General features: G+C 49.2%; 1 protein-coding gene across 7 annotated transcripts in view; it reads left to right on the top strand.

Annotated features, from left to right (window-relative positions):
- KIRREL1 (kirre like nephrin family adhesion molecule 1) overlaps positions 1–8,932 on the top strand; it is a 96,860-nt gene extending 87,928 nt beyond the window's left edge. For all 7 annotated transcript variants that reach the window (XM_084768411.1, XM_084768410.1, XM_084768408.1 and 4 more), the window contains 5 exons: positions 1,262–1,460; positions 2,663–2,770; positions 2,925–3,064; positions 3,601–3,678; positions 3,929–8,932. In XM_084768411.1, the coding sequence (XP_084624537.1) occupies positions 1,262–1,460; positions 2,663–2,770; positions 2,925–3,064; positions 3,601–3,678; positions 3,929–4,405 (1,002 nt within the window). In that variant the 3' untranslated portion in view covers positions 4,406–8,932. The remainder of the gene's footprint in view (positions 1–1,261; positions 1,461–2,662; positions 2,771–2,924; positions 3,065–3,600; positions 3,679–3,928) is intronic.
- Positions 8,933–24,040: the final 15,108 nt, after the last annotated feature.

The following is a 24,040-nucleotide window of genomic DNA, read 5'->3' as shown; positions in this document are numbered from 1 at the left end:
CAGTCTTTTCTCTTTTTTTCTGAGACAGGGTTTCTCTGTGTAGCCTTGGCTGTCCTAGACTCACTCTGTAGACCAGGCTGGTCTCGAACTCACAGCCATCCGCCTGCCTCTGCCTTCCAAGTGCTGGGATTAAAGGCATGCGCCACCAAGCCAGGCCCCAGTCTTTTCTTTATGCCTCCTTTTCCTCTTCTTCCATCAGCCTGCCCCTCCCTCTCTCCCTCCCTCCCTCCCTCCTCATCAGTTCTCCCTTCTTCCCTGCCTTCCTCCCACCAGCTCCTGGCCAGTCTTCATTCTTTTCTCTTCTCCCCTATACCATAAACAATTAATTCCTCCTGTGGCCACTAACCATCAAAGCCCTCATCACATTTAATGACCATTTGGCTAACTCCAGGGCTGCCCAGGGGTACTTCATTACCACAGCTGCCTGGGCAGAAGACCGTCTGGCTCCTGGGAGGCCTGAGCCCTGGAAGAGAGCCAGCATTCAGCTGCCTCTCTTCCTTAGCCTCCCCTATGCCATGAGAGCACACAGTTGGGACTGCCTCAGCTGGGAGGTCAGGGATGGAGCGCCTCGGGGGGGCGGGGGGGCACTCCTCTTGACTCCTTGCTCATAATTAAGAGCGGGGAGATGCATCTCCAGAGAGCCAGGCAGGTTTCTGTGGGTTGATTAATGGTACAGCTGGTAAGATAAACTTGTATGCAGTTAGAATCACAAGGCTGAGCATTGCCCCAGGGTGGCCAGAACCTGCCATTTCATCAGAGATGAAAAAAATGAGGCCCGGAGAGGGAAGGCATGGCCGCAGAGATGCTCTGGGGTGAGAGGTATAGGAAATAGAACCCAGGGATCTCAAGTCCCAGTCCAGGATCCAAATATTGGCTTGTTAGCTCAGCTGCCGCCACATCACAAAATGCCACCCAATGTCATACTTACAGCATGGGACCACTGGTGATGCTAACTCACCATTTCATTCATAGCTGGTACATAAACCAACCTCAAGGTTGTAGCTTTTAGGGTCTCTAGATAAATCTGATACCCATTGTGTGGGAGCCACAAATTCTGGAGGAGTTCAGTGCCAAGGATTTGTGGTAGCTGGTGTGACTTGGGTTGTTTCAGGGTGTGGATGTGTGGGGCCTGGGGACAACACATCTGCCGGTGTGAGGCTACCTAAGAGTGGATTGGATATCTTTGGGGGGGGGGCGGGAGGGGTTACTGGCTTCTTCCACGTGCCCTTCTCTCACCTCCATCCTGCCTTCCCCACCTCAGGCATGGGCATGGAAAGAGAACTTCCTGGAGGTGGGGACCCTGGAGCGCTACACCGTGGAAAGGACTAACTCAGGCAGTGGCGTGCTGTCCACGCTCACCATCAATAACGTCATGGAGGCAGACTTCCAGACCCACTACAACTGCACTGCCTGGAATAGCTTTGGGCCAGGCACGGCCATCATCCAGCTGGAAGAGCGAGGTCAGCCATGTTGACTGCCCAGGCTAGCCTGGAGTTCCATCTTCTCTTTCTATAGCAAGCTTCAAAGCAAGACCCCCCATGACCCCCCCCCCACACCTCTGGCCTCTCTGCCAGAAGCTGACCTGAGTGGTCGGCTAATCAATTTACTATGTAAATGTTCCTTGAAACGCCCTTCTACGTCAGAGTCTGAAGGAAGGGTTGCAGGTGTGAATGGAAGCTCGTCCCTGCCCACAAGAAACATTCATCTTAGTGAAGGAGCTTATATAGAAGAAACAAATGAATCCAGGCAGAGGAAAAATTAAATGATATATATGGAACAGATTAACACTACCTACATCGCTGAGTTACTGAGAGGATCGAATGGGATAAATTTGTAAAGTTCAAAGGTTCCCTACCCCTTCCAGCCTCCTTGGTACCTGGGTACCTGGGTACCTTTCACAAGATGGAGGAGGTTATCTAGCCTTTGACAGATAGGTTTGATGAAGGAAAAACAGCATTTGTTTGTTTTTGAGAAGTAGTCATTGAAAAGGGAGATACGGAGAACCTTGGAGAATCACTGAGAAAGCTATAGTTCGGGTTTAAAGACACCCGGGGTGGGTGTGGGCAACAGAGAAGAGCGAAGTGAGAGCTCGGAGAGGAAGGCTCTCAGACGGGAAGATGTGTAACCAGAATCCAGATCCAACCAGTGATTCCAGAAAGAGAGAAAAGGCCAAAGGGAGAATTCTTGGGTACCTTCTCAGCTAAAGAAAGCGGGGACACCAAGGACCGATGGAGCCACAGGTGGCCAGTGCAGATAGAGCAGACATAGCTTTGCAGGCAACGACAGTGGTAGGGGAGGCAGGAGCAGAGCTCACAGCTTGGAGTTTGGAGACAGTTGACTTCAGACAAAAGCCAAGCTCAGGAGGGACGGACCAAGCCTCATGGACAGGTGGGCCAAACAGGAAGAGAAGACCCTGAGACTGGTGGCAGGGCTGGATACCTGCCCTGACATCAACTCTGGTTAAACTAAAGCACAGATTTCAATCCAAACTCAGCCCAGATCTTCTCCAGTGTGTCCTGGACTTAGAGGCCAACATGGTCCAGTTCAGGCAAAACTTTGCTATGTGTACAATCCAGAGTTGCCACAGTATCTTGTGGCCAAGCCTCCTGTCCCTGTACAGCTCCATCCTCACGCCTACTCTTTTCCTCTCCCCCGTCTATAGAGGTGGTACCTGTGGGCATCATTGCTGGGGCCACCATTGGTGCAGGCATCCTGGTCATCTTCTTCTTTGTCGCCTTAGTGTTCTTCCTCTACCGTCGTCGCAAAGGCAGTGAGTACAGGCGCTAGCTACACAGCCACAGCAAACCCTTCATCCCCCAACCGTACCCTTCAAGGTCACCTTAGGGGGGTGGGGGTGGGGCTAGAAGCCAACATGGCTGAGACTACTCAGAAGCTCCTGGCCCAGCCACATCTCCCTGTCCTAGGTCGAAAGGATGTGACATTGAGGAAGCTGGACATCAAGGTGGAGACGGTGAATCGGGAGCCACTCACGATGCATTCTGACCGGGAGGATGACACCGCCAGCATCTCCACGGCAACTCGGGTCATGAAGGCCATCTACTCGGTAAGGACCGTGTCTCCTTGGCCTAGGCTCTTCGTATTCCTAAGGCCAGTCCCACCAGCTCTTAATATCTTCTGTCACCTCTTCTTCCTCCTCGGTGAGTTTGACCTGTTCCTGTTTCCCCAACTCCTATGTACCAACCTGATCACAAAGAAACACACTCACACTTGTCCTTGCACACTTACTGACATACACTCTCACATACATATGCAAAGCTCCCTCCCCCCCAACTCCCTTACCCCTCCCCCTTCCCTCACATAAAGGAAAATCTGTAGATATTTTTGGTTCGGACTCCTCATTGCTGAGATGAGGCAGCACTGCCCAATAGTAGCAGTGACACACTCAAGGTGTCATATTACACACTAGCAACAAAATTAATGGCTAAAAGCCAGGTCTCTGGTGTCCTACCTCAACTAACACAGTGAGACACAAGTCCGCTCCAACCCCAGAGCCTCCCTTAGCAGGTGGCCTCTGAACGTGGAATCGGTTACCGGGGTAAAAGCGGCGTCTGTCTCCTGATACCCGCTCCTGTCCTTTAGTCGTTTAAGGATGACGTGGATCTGAAGCAAGACCTGCGCTGTGACACCATCGATACCCGGGAAGAGTATGAGATGAAGGTGAGAAAAGGGATTGAAACAGGCCACGGGGAGATGGGACAGGTGGGCGGGTCTGCGCGGGGAGGTGAGGCCAGCCAGGGAGGAAGTGGTCAACACGTCTGCAGAAGGAACCGCAGATAGACCAAAGCGGGGCGGGACCAGGAGGAGAGCGTGGGCACAGGCAGGCACGGGCAGAAGACCATTTCAGATCTTATTACACTGGAGGAAACCCCCGTTTTTATCCTCTTCTCTCGTTGCCCGCCCCCCTCAGGATCCCACCAATGGTTATTACAACGTACGTGCCCACGAAGATCGCCCATCCTCCAGGGCGGTGCTATACGCTGACTACCGTGCCGCTGGCCCAACACGTTTTGATGGCCGCCCATCATCCCGCCTCTCCCACTCCAGCGGCTACGCCCAGCTCAATACTTACAGCCGGGCCCCTGCCTCTGACTATGGCACAGAGCCCACCCCCTCTGGCCCTTCCGCTCCAGGTGGCACCGATACAACCAGCCAGCTTTCCTACGAGAACTATGAGAAGTTCAACTCCCACCCCTTCCCAGGGGCAGCTGGGTATCCAACCTACCGCCTAGGCTACCCCCAGGCCCCGCCCTCCGGCCTGGAGAGGACCCCCTACGAAGCATATGACCCTATCGGCAAGTATGCCACAGCCACCCGATTCTCCTACACCTCCCAGCACTCAGACTACGGCCAGCGATTCCAGCAGCGCATGCAGACTCACGTGTAGAGAGGCCGGAGTCTGGCTGGGGTGTCTCTGCGGGGCAGAGGAGAAGGCTTCCCAGCGGTTTCCCTGACATTCAGGGACATTGCTCATTGCTCCTTTCTTAGACCCAGCCTTCCTCCTCCTGCCATCACAAATCAGGAGCAGGTCTCCCAGTTAACACCCCATCCCAAGGATGGCGCTCTGTGCATGCCCCAGTCTCCCCCGGGCCTGCCCTTTCCTCCTCTTCAGGAGGATGTCTTTTCTCACCTTTGTTCTTGTCTGACCCAAACATGGGGACAGGGAAGTGGAGGTTGGGGTGAGGGGAAGAGAGGAGGGGAGAGGAGCGTATTTTATCATTTCCTTTCTGTCCTGTTCCTTTCATCTCCCATAAGTGGTCGCGGAGATACGCTGAGGCGGGCAGTCTTTGGCCTAGGTGGCTGTAGTCCAGGCAGCTGGGATGCGGAGCCAGCCCACACCTCAGGGGATTACAGATGGGGCAATGAGTTCAAATTGTAGTTGGGGGTCCAAAAAAAAAGAAAAAAGAAAAAGCCAGTCACCCTGGCTGCTACTGTGGTCATCCGTCTGAGTGAGGAGGGCTCCAAATATCACCAGTATCGCTGTTCCCTTTCTGGTCAGGTTTGTGCTGGATCAGCCAGGTGTGTCCTGGATGTGGACAAAGACTGGTCAGGACCATGTCCTGGCTGACTGGCCAGGGCCCAGTGTATACAGCACAGCAGTTCTCAGATCCAACGCTAGTGGGAACCACACAAGCTTCCTTCTTTCAAGTTACCTGCCCCACTTCTTGGTGTTAACTCTTGCACCTTGGAGAGTTGGGTAGGGTAGAGGCTACTTACTTTCCATGGGGCTATTTTTCAAAGGCAATAAAAACCTCACCTGGGGAGAGAAGCTGTCGGGGTTTCCCCCACTATATACAAGTCCCTGTGCACAGGAAAGGGGTCCCTGCCCTCCACCAGGCTCCTAACACCTTGCATTACCACCCTGAGTCTCTACGCACTTTGAATCTCTTATATACACGTCCAGGTGGTGAGGCCTGCTCCCTTGTGGATTCTGAAAGAGTTAAGCCGTGTCCCAAGCCTCCGAACCGCTCACCCTGGCTAGAGACTGCCTTGCAGTTGGCATGGTAGAAGCCTGATCCAGATGAGTTTTGGTTTTGTCCCTGCCTCACCCACCCACCCCATCCCCCACCCCCACCCCCCCATCCCCCACCCCACCCCACCCCCCATCAATCAGATTCCTTCTTCCATTTTCAGTGCCTTGAGTGTCAGGTTTGTGATGCTGTCCCTGTGTGGGGAGCAGGCAAACTTGTGAGCTTCAGAGAGTCCTGTGTTAGCATCCAAGGAGAGATAAATAAGGGGGGAGATGTGAAGGAAAGGGGGCCTGGAAATGGCCCGAAAGGAAAATTCCTGCTAATCTTAGATGGAGACCCTAGTGCAGAAGAACACTGCAGGCATTGCATCCCATAGGCCGTGATGTCGCATCCCTCACAGCGTGCGCGCATGACCACACACGCACACACACACACACACACACACGCACACACACATTCCGTCCCGCTTCCCATCCTACCACCTTCTGACCAAAGAGAATCTGTAACTCATGTTTCAGCCTCACCTTCCCAAGAAACCGACTGCCCATCAGGAGTCTGCTGTCCACCTCCCCACTGAGGCCGGCATAAAGGGGCGGGGGGTAATCCCAGAATACTCCTCGCCTCTTCTCATTGGTCACCATTCATTAGTCCTGTTTCCTTTAACAAGTTAATGTGCTCGCCAGCCACGGTCCATCACTAACCTTCTAGATGGGCCTGCGGGGTGACATTCCCAGCTATCTCCATTTCCAGCCTGGTAGACAGCCCTTGCTTCCTCTTCTGCTCAGTGCATCCTCACAGCGCTGACAGGCTTGCTTGTAGCTGCATCCCAGTTCAGAGGACTCACACTTGCAGAGCCCTTTCAGGAGAGTTCAGTGAGGCGGGTGTAGGTTTACGATGTAGGTTCTTACGAATGTGAATTAACGAAGGCTTTCATTTTCATTGACACCTGAAGCCATGGGTGTAGCCCACACGCTATTGAAGTCTAATTAGGGTGACATCTTTTAAACAGCAATGGCCCCTAAAATAAGCATCTCGTTTGGGGTTGGGCTTGATTCTCTCATTTCTCTCTGATTGGAGTAGTAGGTCCCTCCTATGGAAACAAGAGCATCACTAAGGTCAAGCCCTGCAGGAAAATTGTGGGTATCAAGCACCATGCAAGGCACAGGAAGCAGCAACCGAGACAGACTCCTGCCGCTCAGACTCTGCCACCAGAATCAGAGTTGGGCCCTACTGAATGAGCATTGGAGTTGCTTGTCGGGGGCGCTGAAGGTCCCTTAAACACGGGGGTTTCTCCCCCTCTGAAGCTAGAGTCTTCCAGCATGTTGATTCTAAGCACCCCAAGCACTGTCGCTTTAGTTGAAGGAATAAGGAACCAGGATGGAGATTCAGGACCCCGTCCTGCCTCTACCATTTGCTGAGTAACCGTGGCCTGACCGCTTTGCTTTCATGACTCCAATCTTCTGGTCTTTGTTTAGAGCTAGTCTGTGTTGTCTGTGTTCATCTGGGGAGGCAGACTTTGGCATTGCCCGTCTCTCGTAAGGACTCGGGAACAGTGAGCATTCGAGAGGAGGCACCACCTGCTAGAAGGAACTTTTACCACCAACTTCTTGGTCTTGTCCATCACCTTAAACCTGAGTGCAGTGGAGCTCTTGGTGTTGCTCTCCTCTTAGGTTCAAGAGGTTGCTGTGACCATGGTAGAATTCCATTTCCTTTCCTGTGGCTGCAGACTGGGGGGAGACGGGAAAGCTGCCTTCCGCTTGTTGGTCTTCAGGAAAAGCCATGTGGCTCAAAGACAGCTCTCCCTGTTGACCAAGCAAGGTGAAGCCTGTGTGGGCCCAGCAGTCTTGAATCAGAACCCAGGAGTGACAGCAGCTGACCCCTTCCTGTCGCTTGAAGGGGAAGCTGGTAGAGGGAAGAAGGGGTTAGTGGTTTTTACATAAACTACACAAGCAAGAAGGTTTTTGTGGCTCTTAACCCTTTATAGAGAGCCCAGCCTGCTTGCTGAGTCCTGGGTCCCCGCAAAGCCTAACCACAGAGCATGCATGATGCAAACCTGTTATGAGAGAAAGGAAAGTAACCAGGAATAGGAGCGGGGCTCAGTGCTCACAAGCGTCTGGATTAGAATGGAAGATGAGCTCACCGAACATGATTCCGGGCAGTACAAAGCATGCTGACCTGTGCCTTGCCCCGTGTGCTCTGTCCTGGGCTCCTTAAGGTGGACTTGGGTGGCCCCTGTACCCTTGGCCCACTACATCTTAGTAGGCAGTTGGGATTTACAGAAACTCACATTAAAGCCAAAGACCTTGTTAGGACACATGATGTCCATTGGCACAGTCACTGCCTCCTCCTCCTCCTCCTGTGTGAGTAGTTTTGTCCCTATGGGTGACGTACATGACCTCCCAAAGCCACCGCAGGCTGGAAACACCTGGTTTCCCTACTGGTTCGTGTTTGTGGAATCAGCCCAGGCATGCTCTACACCTACAGAGCCTGGTGAATTGCTCGTGACAGAACCCTGAGGTGCAAAGACCTCAAGGCTCCTGTTGGCGACGCATTGACCTCTTGTGAAAGGACGATAGAACTGTCACCGGAACATAGCATCCCCTTCTCCCAGGGATTTTCCCCCCTCCTTCCCTAAGGACAGTGTGTTCTGACCAGTGCTGGCTAACCTTCCACAGCTTGCCCACTGACACCACCTGCGGTCCAGTGGAGCGGTCTGAGGCATGTGGCTTGGCAGGGTATGGATTTGAGAGGAAGGTCCTGCATTCAGTTTTCCTGCGTCACTGTGAGGGCACGCCAAAGCCCTTCCCCAGAGGGAAGGAACTTGCACAGAAGACAGAGAGGCCATGCTAGGAAGTCCTGGTGCAAACCTGCTCTTAACGGTAGTAATCCTTCTTGTGTGCACAGAACTCCTCTTCCTGGTCTTTGTACCTCAGCTCAGCTGTTTGCTGCCCCCGACCACTGGCCTTTGGGAACTGGTGGCTGGGATCTTCTATTGAGTTCAGGAGCTGTCCATCGCCCCTGGGAACACCAAGACTCTGGGGAGGATTCAATTTGTTTATACAATCAAGTAGGTAGGCTCCTTAACGAGTAAGCCATGCAGCCTACACTTCTAACAGGGCACCCGGTCAAACTGTCTACCCCAGTCATGCCTGGGATTGCTATCTGCATTTCTGACGCCAGTTGAATTTTCTCTACCAAAATCCTCCTCATAAGTGGATCCATGGTGACAACTAAGAGAGAGAAAAAAAGTATTTTTGTTAGGACAAACCATCATAGATTTTTAGCAGTGTGTATCTGTGTGTCTTTCACACCTTCTCCTATTCTGACATTTGTTTTCCTTTTTTTTAAAAAAAAATATTGTGTACTATATTTTTAGCCTCAAACACACTATATATTATATATTTAATTTTATATATATATAAATATAAATGTTTTAAAAAGTATCATGGTTTGTGTTATTTTATACATGAGCAATTTAGTTACCTTAAAAGCCTGTTGAGTTTAGTGTGAAACAGTTCCGGTTGGTGGGCAGCGGGGTTGAAGATTTGAGATTGCCAAAGCTATATATTTGCCCTTCCAGGCCATGTGATAAGCATTTTATTCACCAGTCTGTGAATACTGGAGAAGCTTGAAGCCAGTTCTGGCAGCTCTAGGACAAAGGGGCTCTGTGCTTTTGTGGCATCCGAATGCTCAGAGCCAGGTCTGATTGCGAAGATGAAGAAACAGGAGTCTCTGCATCTGCAGGACAGATCTCGCAGGGAAGGGATTGGGAGTCGTCAGCACGCTTCTGGGCTGGGTGAAAAGCAGTCTTAGGGTCTCTGACCTTTTGAGCTTGTAGTGAGGGAGAGTGCAGGATCCCAGGGCGCAGTAGCGCGCGCGCTCTACCTGATGGGCTGGGGTTCATTTTGTTCACCTCACAGGAGTGTTTAAAGACCTCCAGAATTGCTTTTAGATTGTGATTTTGAAGCGGTAAAAGCCATGAAAGAAATGCGACGGTTTCTTGTCCTCGTCTGGCTAATGAGCAAGAAAAGTCAAGACTGTTCTGGGAGCCTTTTTCTATACAAGGGACACAGAACACAGCTAGAAGCAGAATGTGGGAAGTGAAAAAAAAGGAGAGAACGCAAGGGCTGGGGCTGCAGCTCAGGTGGTGGACTCCTACGGGCATTGGGTACCAGGTGCTGAGAGGGAGGGGGGCACGCAGGTGCGAGCCATTTCCAAAAGGTTCTAGATTACAGCTCAGCAGATTTATCCAGGGAGAGAGTGCAGCTGCCACGGGGGCGGGGGCTGGAGTTTGACACCAAGAAATGAGGCCCAGGTGCCAGGTGAATCTAGAGGCTACAGTCAGGTAAGCTGAACCGACACAGTTTGGGGCGGGGTGGGGGGTTCTTTATTATTATTATTTTGTTGTTGTTGTTGTTGTTGTTTATTTGTTTGTTTTTTAAAGAAGCAGCACTGGCTTTGATTGGATCCAGAAGCCAAAAGAAGTGGGTAGGGAAGGAAGACCAAAAGAAAAGCTAGGCCAACAGAGGTGGAGGCGCAAGTGATTAAGCCAAGTGGTGTTGGGTAGGGTGCTTCCTACGGTGTGCTCATCTGAACCCTGCGCAGGGCAGCATCCCACCCGACACTCCAGAGGGCTAACCCTTACTGAACCCCGAGAAGGCCATACCCGCAGTACTTATTTCCGTGTATTATGCCCCATCCTGGCTCCCGCCCCTCATGGAAGTTACCTGAGGCTTGAGGGCAAATAGGAAAAGCCTGGCCTTTACCATCGAGGCTTGTGAAGCTTTAAAAGCCACTCTCTCCCTGTGAGGTCTTCCTGCTCAGGACACCTCGCTCCCGACCCAGCTTTAGACAGTGCCTTTCTGCATCTTCTCATCGAAGTCCTCCAGGATACCACCTTAAATTATCCTCCCAAGGAATCAGACCGCACACACGTTTGTTCGCCTCACACCACCCTTCAACCCAGTCCAAAAACAAACAAAAATATGCTTTGCTTGCTCCGCATTTCCCTACCTCCACTGTTGCCCCCCCCACGGCCCCCCTAGCCCCCCTCCCGTCTCATTTCCAACGTTTACTTATTTGGGGAGCCCATCACAGAAGCCTCTCCCTAAAGAGAGTCTTGCCTAACTCACCGATCACTTTTTTTTTCAACCTCGAGAAGCCTCAACCTGATCTACACTCATTTATTTATACTTTCTGATTTAATCATAAGGGTTTTGTGTCTGACACACAGCACTTTCCTTTTGTTGTTGCTGTCGTTTGGGAGTTTTCGTTGATTTGTTTGTTTCGTTTTTAAGACTGGGTCTCACCAGGTGTGGCGCAGCACATGAGAGGCAGAGGCAGGCGGGTCTCTGGGTTCAAGGCCAACCTGGTCTACAAAGCTAGTTCCAGGACAGCCAGGGCTACACAGAGAGACCCTGTCTCAAAAAACAAAAACAAAAAAACAGACAAACAAGAAGAGACAGGGTCTCACTGTGTAGTCCTAGCTGGCCTCCTCCTCCTCCCAAGCACTGCCATTAAAGGCATATGTTACCATGTTCGATAAGCCTCAGCACTCAGTACATGGAGAGCGGTTGGAGGCAGAGGCAATGCACTCCTTTATTGTATTATCTTCATTGTCTATTTATTTTGAAATGGTCACACTCTGCAGTACAAGATGGCCTGGAACTCACTAACGTAGAGCAAGATGTCCTGGAAGTTGTGGCCAATCCTCCTGGCTCTGCCTCTTGAGCGCCGGCATGTGCTGAGCACCGGCATTGTGCTGAGTGCCACATAATTAGTATTCTATGACCCAGAACAGTGGAGTTGATTGGTGTATGCTGGAGAAATTTGGGGATAGGAGAAGAATGAAGGGTCAAAACTGTGAAACACGGTCCCTAGGGGAATCTAAGCAGGGCTCAAGCTGAGTGAAGGACAGGTTGGCAATGAAGAGCCTTGACGGTGGCAAGGCCACGCTGAAAAGCCACGGCTAGTGCTTACGGACGCGTCCTCTTGCTCAGTCCCCGACTGACGGACAGCGCGGGCTTGATTACTTTTGGTCAGTGTGCTGTAAATGGAAGTGATGCGTCACTTCCAAACCAAAATATTTCGTTGTTCCAGTTTTTTTTTTCTCCTGCCCTTGTGACAGAAGCCCTTTAGTTGTGTTGTGAGAATTTCTAGGGTGAAAACCTAGGCTTCATCAGTCTGAACAGGGTAAGGCTCAGCGACTCCTGTGAGTGCAGCATTAGGAGATATGGGTATTGATAAAGGAGAGGAGACCTAATCAATGTGTCCTGGTTAAGAAGAGCAAAATTTGGGGCTGGAGAGGTGGCTCAGCAGTTAAGAAGCACTGACTGCACTTCCAGAGGTCCTGAGTTCAATTCCCAGCAACCACATGGTGCCTCACAGCCATATATAATGTGATCTAATGTGCACTGTATAAATAAATAAATAATTTTTAAAAAAGAACAAATTTACAAAGTAGTAATATGAGATTTAGGTTAATTAAATAGGGGAGGAACTAGGTAGATAGGCAAGAATTATGGCTAATTAAGCAATCCTGATCAAAATATGGTCATTTTCTCTCTAGTTCTATAAGGTGGTCCAAGGAAGTCCTGATCAATGTCACCACTTGAAAGGATCAATCAGATTCGCAGAAAATGACCACTCCTGCTCCAGTGTAGACCCTTATTGTCATTTGTCCATAGCTGCTCTCCTCTGATGGGGCTTGGGGGAGCTCCACTGTGCAGGTTTCCGCTGTGAATTCAAGGCAACCGGAAGGTTAAGATAGCTTGTCTCTGGTCTTTCGATGGTGAAGGGGACAAGATGGGTTTGACAGGTACCGTTTGATGATTGGCATGCCTGTGTGTGGAGGTGAACAGGTGAACAAAAGTAAAGGGACGCAGCAGACACAAGTAGAGGCAGAGATGCCGGCCCTTGCCCTGGGTCTACAGATCTTGTGGAGCTAAATTAGGACTTGATTTTTTTTTTCCCAAGGCAAAGAGCTCCTAAGTGGCCACTTTCAGTGCCGGGTGGTAAGTTTTGCAGTGGTTTCTGCCTGGGCCCCTGAGTCATTGTGTAAAGCAGAGTCCCTTTGTCAATTCATGATAAAACGTGGGTATTGAGGGAGAAATTAATCTTCATTTTTGCTAAGATATTGAATTGGGAGTTGTCTGGAAGTCAAAGCAAAGGCCTGGTGTGTGCTGAACAGAGCTCTACCCCTCAAAGCCCTAGATTCCAGGATACTGATGTTCTGTGGTTATTCGTTACTATAAGCCAGCATATCCTACCTTTATTAACTGAGTGTTAAAATCCTGCTTCTCACCATTTGTTTCTCAGGAAAATTATATCTCTGCATCTTTCTCTTCTCCTCTGTGAAATAGATGCTTATAGTTTCTACCCTACTGAAACTGCTTTGTTTTAGGATCGGAAGCCTCGGTTTGTGCTAAGTCTTTTCAGGCTACAGCGAGGTGTAATAGGCTCCTGCCTATTTTTGCTGCTATCTGAGAGATTTTGGGGGAGGGAATGCCAGTCATTGCCCAGGGGCTCACAAAAGAGATATGAATTCCAGGACGAGGTCTAGGTTAAAAGCTAAGCAGTGCTGTGTGTAACTGGGTGATATGTGACAGATGGGCCGCACGCTTTTCAGGGCCACCTTGTCCTTCCTTATCCGTGAAACGCTGTGAGCATTCGATGGGATGAGGCATACAGAAGCCTTTTGTAACTTGCAGGATGCTGTCCAAATGTGGGCTGTCTGGGACTGGTAATGCCGTAGCATTCCTCACAGGTAGCATCATCCCATACCACACACCCCACTGCCTAGTGCAAACGCTCTTCTAGCCACGACCTGATAGTCGAATGTGCTTGTTCAGCTGGGCTTAATGGGTCCTATCTTGCCAGGCCCCAGGGCTCTAAATCCAAAGGATCAGTTCTCTGCAAAGACAGCACCTGGGGGAAAGAGAGAGAGAGAAAGAAAAAAAAAATCAGTTCATTAGCACTCACTTTCCCATTTCCTTTATTCGTTGTAATTAGCTGTGCAGAGGCGACCTCCTGGGGAGAGCGGAACCTGCAGCAGTGGGAAGTGGGCTGGGAGCTTTGTCTTGTCTCCCTCCTGTGACACAAAACCCTGCTCTCTCCTGGTGCTCTCTCTCTCTCTCTCTCTCTCTCTCTCTCTCTCTCTCTCTCTCTCTCTGTGTGTGTGTGTGTGTGTGTGTGTGTGTGTACAGGCTCATCCTGGGCACAGATCTTATATTGAGACTCAGATTAATGTCCCCCTTTCCCCAAAAGGCACCCTGATGAAGGCACCTTTTCAAACAGCATCCTGTCAACATCCCTAGCAGAGGCTGCCTTCTCAGAACTATATGCTTAGAGCCTAAAGGATGCCCCAAGCCTGGCTCTCCTCAAAATCCCTAGAATCCCCTCACCAAAATAGACACTTAGCAATGTTGCACAGCACCACCTAAACTGGGGGGGGGGTGCCCCACGGGGCACCTCTGAGGCTATCTGATCCAATTAAGCAAAAGCACCTCAGAGAGAAGACTCGTGGGCTCAGCATCAAGCCCATCATCAGGAGACAAGGTGTGGCTTTGCATGGAGTGTAGAATCTGAATGTTTGGGCTCCTCTCAGTTTCTCCAGTTCCTGTGCCATTGGGGAAATCCTTTAGCCTTTCCCAGTCTTGTTTTCCTCATTGATATAAACCATTCTTTCTTTCACTCATGCTACAAATACTTATTAACTGTTTACCATATACTGGCCCCAATTTCAGACCCTTGGGAAACACCAAGAACAAGCTGCAGACCCTTGGCATAGACAATAAATAAATGGCCACCAGGGAAGAAAGTGCTAAGGACACGGAGATGAAAGGCTGTAAGCACAGAGGGTAGACAGGAGAGTGGGCTGTTATACACTGCTTGGTCAGAAAAGGCCTATAAGGTCTTTTACAAGCAAGGTAAGCTGCGCATTTATCTAGAGGGAAGATGAGCCCAGACTAAGGCACTAGCAGTTGCCAAGAGCCCGAGGCAGGAATGAGTATAGAAACTCAGAGGAGCGGTGAGAAAAGTGGTAAGATTTCCTGGTAGAACAGTGAGGCAGAAAAGATAGTGTGGGGATTTTGAAAATTCTTCTCGATAGAAAGATCTAACAGTTTTAGTGGTTGGAGTCCGGGTTGGACATTTCCAAACTCTCGGTATCTTATTAAAAGTGAAATGAAGGTAGACAGGTCCCAAAATAATAGGGAAGCTCCATTCAAAGTGAAGACGTGATTAGAGGATTAGAAAAGAACGAGCTTTAAGACTGACGGTGAGACTTGTGAGCGGAGGCAGTCGAGGGCCTTGACTGTTGTTTGGGCTTTCCTTTTATGAAGTTCAAAAGAAGGACTTTGGTTGCTATGGGCGTGGTTTGAGTAGGGCTCTAGTTTGACTGACAGGCTTGGATTATACCATGAGCCTTTGCTTACTGAGCGTGCCCTTCCCAGAATGCAGCTGATGTTAATCATTTGCATACCCCATAGTCACAGGCACTCAAAGCCAGTGCAGGTCAGATCAACTGCTCCGGTTCTGTACCCAGATATTAACTAGACTATGACTCGATAGAATCTAAGTTTGATGGTCTTTAAAAAGAGGAGTCCTAGGCTGCTAAACTGTTCTCTATGTGCGCCTGACTCAAAATGCCTGTTTTTAGTGACTCACGCCTGTAATCCCAGTACTGGGGAGAGGCAGAGGCAGGTGGATCTCTGTGAGTTTGAGGCCAGACTGGTGTACAAAGTGAGTCCAGGACAACCAGGGCTATTACACAGAGAAACCCTGTCTCAAAAAAAAAAAAAAAAAAAAAAAAAAAAAAAAAAAACAAAAACCAACAAGACTGTTTTTATAGGTCAAAAGAGATTGTTCAACAGCAGTAGTTTTATGTGGTTTCACCTACTACGTGTAAGTGTGAAACACTATTTTGTTGTTGTTGTTGTTGTTGTTGTTGTTGTTGTTGTTCAAGGTCACCTAGCTATTGCCACCTTTAAAAAAAAAATTGGGTTTCCCATTATTTTGGCAAGATTAACCGGAAGATGTTTCTTCTTTCTATCCGAGCATGAATCTGCTTCCTCCCAATTTTTACCCAGTGGCTGTGGTTTTGACTTCTAAGCCAGGCAGATTCTCTGCCTTTGTCATCACTGGACTCATAGACCGTCTTCTGGCTCTTCTCAGCAGACACAGATGGTCTTTTTACCACCGTGACCCTGGTTGCCATCTTTTCCATGGACGTAACCGATGACCACAGGACCTCAGACAAAACTCTTTAGAAAATGAACATGAGGACCCTCCCCAACCACCGCCCCCCCCCCATGTTTAGTGCTTGGCTGTGGCCATGTGACCATTGTGACTTGGGCTCTTTGTAGTGTACCCAGATGTGGCATGGACTGTGCCAGCCAACCTGCCATTTTTAAAAAATAGCCTTCCAGCCTCTCAATGACTGACCCTCCTGCTACCAGAATCTACATCTGTGCTCTCTCTGGGTTCTAGCATCAACGCCCTTCACCAGCCAAGTGACCTTGAACAGCTCCTGAAACTTGAGGGGCAGTGTGTTTGTGTGGGGTGGTTGTTTTGTTTTGTGTTTGCTTTCTGTGATATTCACTGAGATGACCTGAGGGTTGAGGACACTTAGGAAGGATAAATCTAGGATTTGTGTGGTCGGTTGCTCAGTCCCTTTCATGTATGTGATTCAAGGTAACTTTGTGAATCCCGAGCTTCTGAGGTCAGACCTTTAAGTAGCTTCTCCTGCCCTCCATTGCTTGCACCCCATGGGACAGCTAGGAGAAAACACTCAAGCATAGGGCTATCGGCTGACTATGACCCAGACATCACTAAAGCGGAAGTATTCTCAGGCCAAGGAAACACCATTGTACCTGCAGCCAACCATTCTGCCGTCTTTTATTGGTGTTGGAATGGTGACGAACTAGATTTTCATGGGCCTACAATTTCAGATGTTATGGGCCATTTATTTTTACTTAGAACACATGACTTTTGGGGTGATGGAGCTGCAGGACTGAGCTCGGAGCCTCAGATGTGCTAAGCACATACTCTGGAGTGAGCTGCACTCCAGCCCCGATCACACGACTTCTGTATCTGCAGTATCCAGAGCGAGAGCGAACATGTAGACTTCTGACTGTGAGGTCCTCCATCCATGCTGCCCTTCTGCTGTGACATGTGACACCCACTAAGTACACACTCTGCCTCTCAGTCTTCAAGATCATCATAGAAAAGAGAAATGCAGGCAGGTGGCTCTTATTTAAAGACTAGTCCCATCACTTGGGAGGCAGGGGCAGGAACTAGAAGGAGGCTGGAACTGTGTGTGTTCAAGGCCAGCCTGGTCTATACAATGAGCCCCATGCCAGGCAGAGATAAATAGTAAGATCCTGTCTCAAAAGAAGGGGATGAGGCAGGGGAGACTCAAATTAGGACTTATTTGTCCATAGAAGGCCACTAGCCCAAGGTAAATGCCCCTCCTCTACCACCTCAGCAGCTGCTCCCCTGCCTCCACAAGTGCCACTATCATGTTTTCAGTGAAAACCCACAGCCATCACCTTAAAGAGAATAAGAAGTAATTTATTCTAGAGCCAAATTTGAGCAATCACACCATGGGAAAACACCAGGTTCTGTGTTGCCACATGGAAGCAGTTCATAAAGTTTTATAGTAAGAGAACAAAGGAAGACATAAGTCAAGGTAAGTGATGCAGTTACCTCATGAAGGGGAAATCTCTCCTATGGCCTGAGGTGTGATGTGACAACAATCTTAGTTTTGGGGTTGGTGGAAACTAACAGTCTGCCAAATCAATAGATTCCCAAAAGGTTTTTACCCATTAGTCACGGGGTGTTAGGTTCTACTCAGAGGTGAGCAAGCCATGGATCTACAGAGGGCTGAAACTGGTCCAAGACAAGATAATTAGGCTCTGGATCTGCACCATTCCAACCTTCCCACATCACTGCAGTTCTGTCAGTCAGTCAGTCCATCTTTGCAGACACAGACCCTTTCTAGATATCCTTGTTTTATGGCCTGTGTAGTTCATCAAAGCATTAACAGTTTGGGCTACTAAAACATGCTAAATAAGATCACACCCTTAAAAGGAAGCACAAACCTCTGCTTCTGCCCACAAGATGATGCCATCTAGAAACTACTTTGTCTTTACCCTTCGCATCTATGTTTCTTAAAAGCCATTGTTCTGATTTGCTCATTCACCCAATACCCTGCTCTACCTTCTGTTCCCGTGAGCCAACCAAACAGATTTTGTCATAGTTTCAAAACATAATAGAGACCTTTCCGTTATTTCTTCTGTTATAGGATCCTTCCTTAAAAAACGTAAATAAGAGCTTTTATATAAACATACAATGAAGTCACGTCAAGTTATATTTAATCACCTGAAACCAAGGACAATTTTACAGTAAGATATTTCAACTGATGCAAAGGAAAATCTAAAGTACCACATTTCTATAGGAGTTCCAAAGTGGGTAAATTTACAAATACAAGAATGAGTTTATCTGCATGACACTTAACCCATTGCATTCTGTTAGATATGATCCATTCACACGCTAGTGAGCAAGAACCATCACATTTCAGGTTTCGTTTCGTTTCATTTTACGATTTACAGAGTTGTGTGCCAGTGTCAGACAACTCGGAAGACGAGCGGACACTCACTGTTGCGGTGATGTTCTTTTACAGGTCTTGTCTGACCAGTCTTCTTGCTCTGCCTGCAGCTTCCGACACTTCAGACCACTCTTCTTTTCCTCTGTTGACCCCCTTGGAGCATCCTCCACCTCTCCGGCCAGTTCTCACCAGGAATAGGCTCTTTTGCCCTTATCCGCCCTCAGTATAGGTGTTCTGCCAGTTTGATGCTGGGCTCTCTCTCTGTCCCCACTCTTTTGAGGGTTGTCTTGTCTATCCTTGTGTGCAAGGATGATTCCAAAACCTCTACCCCTAGCGTGGTTTCTTTCTGAGCCACACACCCACTTTTTCACTTCGTTTTGCACAGAACCTCAGAAACATGGGTCTCTACCCCAAAATCTCTTTAACTGTGGCCTTTAATGCAAACCCTCGGAAGGCAGACCTTTCTCTTCCCTTCCTCTGTCCTTGTGTGTACCACATGCCTCCTTGCTGAATTTCACCCTGGCTGTTTCTCTCTTTGCCTCCTGTCTGCCTGACCCAGCTTTCTTTCTTCTCCCATGTTAACCACAAAACATCTCATCTAATTTTTCTGCCTCCACCTTGACACTGCCCACTCCGTACCTGACCGTGACGACAGGAAGAATCCGCCAAAGTCAAGTCTGATACGACACTCATTTCTGAACTCGCTGTGTTCCCTGTCAGGGTTGGGATGAAATCAAGCACAGTAATTAGCTGATTGAGTTCCTCCATGAACTCAATTCCTTTTCTGCAACCTCATCACTGATGGAGCCTCTTCCTAGGTTTTAGAACCACTTGGATATTCCTGTCACACGAGGCATGCTAATTTTCACTTTTCCTGAGCTATTTGGAATGAATGGGTGTTGCCTCCTTGAAAAACATTTCTCCGTTCACCTTCATCTTTCCTATCTATCTCACAGACACTATAAAATACCTCTACCGGGCTTTGATTCTTTAACTTCCTGGCAGGAGAAAAGACTTGTACCTTTCTGTTCAACTATCAGATTAATAAAACAATGGACACAGAAAAAAAAGGAAAGAAAGAAAGAAAGAAGGAAAGAAAGAAAGAAACTTCTGGCATGGTCTTATGCTAAAAGATGGGAAAGGCCAGAGCAGTTTGACACGATTCGGACAACTTATCAGGCCATTTTGTAGTAGGATCTGGTGCCAAGACGGTGGGCAGAGCCACACCTTAGCAGGATAGCTCAGCCGTGGGTACCTCTTACTTTCTATTTAAACCTATGCATCATGTCAGTCCCCTAATGGACTATAGGGGGTTGTCACTGTATCTTGCCACCCTAAGTCTGTCTCCCCCACCCCCCTTCGAGTAGCCAGACACCGTCGTGCACTGGGCTGGACTGGAAGGAATGAAGCTCAGCTGGAGGGCAGATGGGTTAGGCAGGACCGTGGTTGGGGTTGAGTATGGGAGAAACAGCCTTCTCTGGAGATGGTTTTCAGTGACACAGTTCTCTTTGTTTAGGGCAAACAAGGGCTATATAAACCTTGGGGAATGCGTAGGGGTTTTTGGGCTGAGTACACATTGTTTGCTGGGGCTGAGGAGCTAGGAGGGCTTAATTTGCATGAAGAGGAATTCCAGGGCCTCACAGGACAAGGACAGATGAAATTTAACCTGAAACCTGGCCACCTGGCTAGTGACTTCCTCAAGGGTGGCAGAGGTGGGGGTGCAGGGACGTGTGAGCTTGGACATGCAGGCCCAGAGCAAGAAGGAGTTAGTGCTATTCCTGTCACTCTCAACATAAGATTTTGGGGGTTTGGACACTTGGCCCCACTCTCGCTCCAGACCAGCACCCCTAGTCACATGGCCCCACAGATCCCTTGTTCTTTTTCCATTAGTGAACTTGGGGGTTGGGATCCAACCTGTGTCCAAATCAGGGCCAGCCACCCATCTTCAATAAGCTAACTTAAAAAAAAAATCCAACTTTTAAAACGTAGAAAGCAGGAGAAGAGAGATGTGTTTAATGTAGCCCCACAAGGGAGTAGGATAAAGAAATCCAGGGAACCCCCCAAATCCATTTTCAAGGTCCTGAAGTGAGATCAAAGTTTAAACAGACAGACAAGGATATACACGTCTAAAGAGTCTCGCCTGCACTCGACCCATCATTGCCTGGGCTTCTGTCTCCTCTAAGTTGTTAGAACTGTGTACAATCTTTGCCTAGTTCACCCCCTTGAAGGTGCTTTTTTTCCTTCTCTCGTCATGAGGTTCTTGGGAAAATTCCCATTTCTTTGAGGTCCATTATTTCAACAGTCTGACAGTAAGACTGAGGGACACGTGTTTCCTTAGAACCTCTCCATTTCTGCCAGGCCTGTCACACTTCCAGTGTGGTCACATTGCCCAAATGTTTCTCTGGACATGGGTGTCATAACTGTGTAGAGACAGAAGAAGAAAGATCAAAGTTCAAGGTCACCCTTGGCTGCATAGTAAATTTGAGGCAGCCTGGGCTACTTGAGTTAGAGCAAAGCTGCAGGGCTCAGGGTCTGATGGCTTTCTTAGTCTTCTCGTGGGTGAAAGCCAGTGGGTCTGTTCAGTTCAGAAAGGATTTGCCTAAGAGTCACCAGATGGTAACTATTAAGGGGGCTAAAACCAGCGCAAGATAATTCGATTCTTGCCCTATAGCATTCCAATTCTCCATAGTCACAGACATTCTAACCAGTCAGTCATCCTCGGAGAATTGTTTAAACATTTTTTTAAAAATTAGATTTATTCATTTTCTCTTAATTGTGTGAGTGTTTTGTCTGCATGCTTGTCCAAGCACCACATGTATGCTTGGTGCCCAAAGAGGTTAGAAAAGGGCATCAGATCACCCTGGAGCTGGGGTGAGGGCTGGTTATGAACTACTGTGTGGGTGCTGGGAATCGAACCCAGGGCCTCTGCCAGAGCAACTAGTGTCCTTAACCACTGAGCCATCTCTCCGGCTCTGGAGAGGCTTCCCCTACCCCCAAATCTTTAGTTCATCAAGCACGCTCTCTGGATCATGGCTTACTTGCGTGGTTTTCTCCATCAGGCTGGGCATCTCCGCAGGCAGAGGCTGGGGCTCCACACACATCTCTTTTTTCCTCTTCTGAGTCCTCTTTTTGCACAAAGATGCTTAATTTCTTCTTCTTGCCCTTAAACAACATCTTAGGAAAGAACAGGACTTGGAAGGGATGCAGGGGAAATATTGGTAACACTGTGCTGGCTTTGGGGAGGGGGTATGTATAGCAGGAAACTATGGCTTCTCTCCTTTGGGGATGCGTGGCTCAAACACTAGAGCAGTGCCCACTCTTGCATGCGATCACCACATAGATGCAAGCACTGAGTAACTGGTGTCGGAATGGAGCGCCGGCTTAGCTGGAAGCAAGAGCCACTGCATCTACTAAGATTCAGGGTAGGAGTAGCTGAATGGCGGTGGCGCACACCTTTAATCCTAGCACTCTGGAGGCAGAGGCAGGTGGATCTCTGAGTTCGAGGCCAGCCTGGTCTACAGAGCAAGTTCGAGGCCAGCCTGGTCTACAGAGAGAAACCCTGTTTCAAACAAAACAAAACAAAATAAAACAAAAGAGTCGGAGTAGGAGATTCAAAGGGAGGAGGTTGCCTCCTTCTGGACAGGGACCTGGGAAATGAAGTGGAAGGCAGCTTTTTCACATGGCAAAAAGGCAGGGCCAAAGAGTCCACACAGAGGCAGCCAGTGAAACACATGCCCGGTGTGTTTTCCTGGGAGAGAAATCAGCTCACACATTTAGTGTGGATCGGATGAAGGGATGGGGGATGTCGAGAGCCACCAGAAACTAAATTTAAAGTGCTCCCCTGGTCCCCTGGGTGTGGTGCTCTGCAGGGCTCGCGCAGAGGGGGCACAGATAGCCGTGCATGCCTGGTGCATTATGCAAGAAGCAAGCAATTTGCCTTCTGTCTGGAGAACCCATCTTGGAGACAGTCAGGTGCTTTACCTTCCTTAAAGACTTCTGCTGGAGTGCAGCGTGGTGCACTGGAGCCCAGCTAGCTAGTGTCAGACCCGGAGGGGTGCTGCCTGCCTCTTGCTCTGCCCCACTTCTATGTTTGAACTCCTCAGCCTCTATCTCCTGCTGCCTTGCCCCTGCCTCTCTGTCTTCTCCACAGCTCTGTCCTACCATCTCGTAAGTTCTTCTCCCTAACTTTGCTTCTTAAGTGCTTTTTTTTCATTGCCCCCCACTTTTTGTTTCCGGGTCATTGAATCTTTGTCTTTTCTTCTCACTTATCCATACCTAATTCCTTTCCCATCACACTTTTCTGTGCTGGGGAGCTGGAGTTCAGGGAGGAGTCTGGAGACACGCAAGGATGACTAAAACGAAGCAGAATTCTGGGACACTTGCCTGACGCCAGCCCAGAGCGGATCATCCCTGTCTTTCCCCGCTGGCTCCTCATCGGTTCCTACCTGCCCCTGACTGCTGTTACCGGGCTCATAAGAGAAACCTCTGGCACTCATTCCAAAGCTTCTCTGTGACAGATCCCAAACACAAGCAATCTTCTCCAGAGGGTGCTTGCCCTCTGCCACTTTGCCAGAAGTGTATTCTCCCCGAAAGCCCAAAGGACTTATGGGAGGGCAAGTGAATTCAGATTTGCGTGCTGGGCTAGTACCTCCTGTGGCGGCCACATCCATATAACAGATGACAGAATTGCCTACTTCCACTACTGCAAAGTGCCCTGAGTAGCTCTGGGAGAAATTGGGGGTCAAAGGGGAGGCTGAGGCCATCATATCCACTGGCCCCATGCAGAGTCATTCCTCGCTCTCACCTCCCCCAACCCTCCCCCAGGCCATGGAGAGACGTGTGTATCCATATCCACGCATGGTCTGTACAGCAGGCAACGCTGGCCTCCTGTTTACACGTTACTGGGATTGTCACTGCCATGACCTGCACCCTGGAAGCGCAGCCACCTGCCCTCAATAGGCCAAACAGGTAAGTGATGGTGAAAAGTAGTGAATGACTTATATGCTAGGCGTGGTCATGCACGCCTGTAATCCCAGCACTCAGGGAGGCAGAGGCAGGCAGATCTCTGTGAGTTCGAGGCCAGCTTGGTCTACAAAGCAAGTCAAAGACAGCCAAGGCGACACAGAGAAACCCTGTCTCAAAAACAAACAAACAAACAAACAAACAAAAATTATCAAGTGATCACATTAGAAAGAGGAACAAAGAAAGCCAGTGATGCCCTAAAGTCCATTTCCTGGGTCCTGACATGAGGTTTAGGTTTAAGTAAACAGCAGGAGGTAAACATAGCTACACTGTCCTGGTCAAGGCGTACACCCAGCCGTCATCTTTGTCTTGGCTCCAGTCTCTCCTGCAAGGTGATCTGACAGGTTGTTAGAACATATGAGCTCTCTTCCTGACAAACAAGTGTAACACACACACACACACACACACACACACATACACGTGTACACACATACACACACATACAGACGCATGCACACACACATACACATACATGCACACACATGCACACACACTGTCTGATCCAGCCCCAGCCTTTCCCTTCCACCGTGAGACTCTACTGGAAACTCCAGCTTCGTGGTGCTCATTGTTTTATTGGTCTGCCAGACAAAGGGAGGGCACAGATTTCTCTTTAGAGCATCTTCATTCTTGCCCAGTACGGTTACACGCACATCCCTGTGTTGTGCACTCTGGTTAGTGATCTAAGCATTCATTGTTGTCAAAGCAAACGAAAAGCCAAACATCACAACTCTCACTTTGAAGAAGATACGAGATTGTTCATTCTGGAGCCACAGGTGAGTGGCCATGGCTTTAGAACTGTGAGGGAGAATTCTCCAGGAGAACCTGGGGCTGCAGGGATTGACTAACTGCAGTGACGTGGAGAGTTGGAATGTTGCAGGTCCAGAGGCTAGGTCCCTCATCTTGGGCTAGCTTTAGCTCCTGG

The sequence above is a fragment of the Acomys minous genome, assembly GCF_964271855.1.
Source record: "Acomys minous genome assembly, chromosome: 19".
Lineage (NCBI taxonomy): Eukaryota > Metazoa > Chordata > Mammalia > Rodentia > Muridae > Acomys > Acomys minous.
This window is presented reverse-complemented; position numbering and strand designations above follow the sequence as displayed.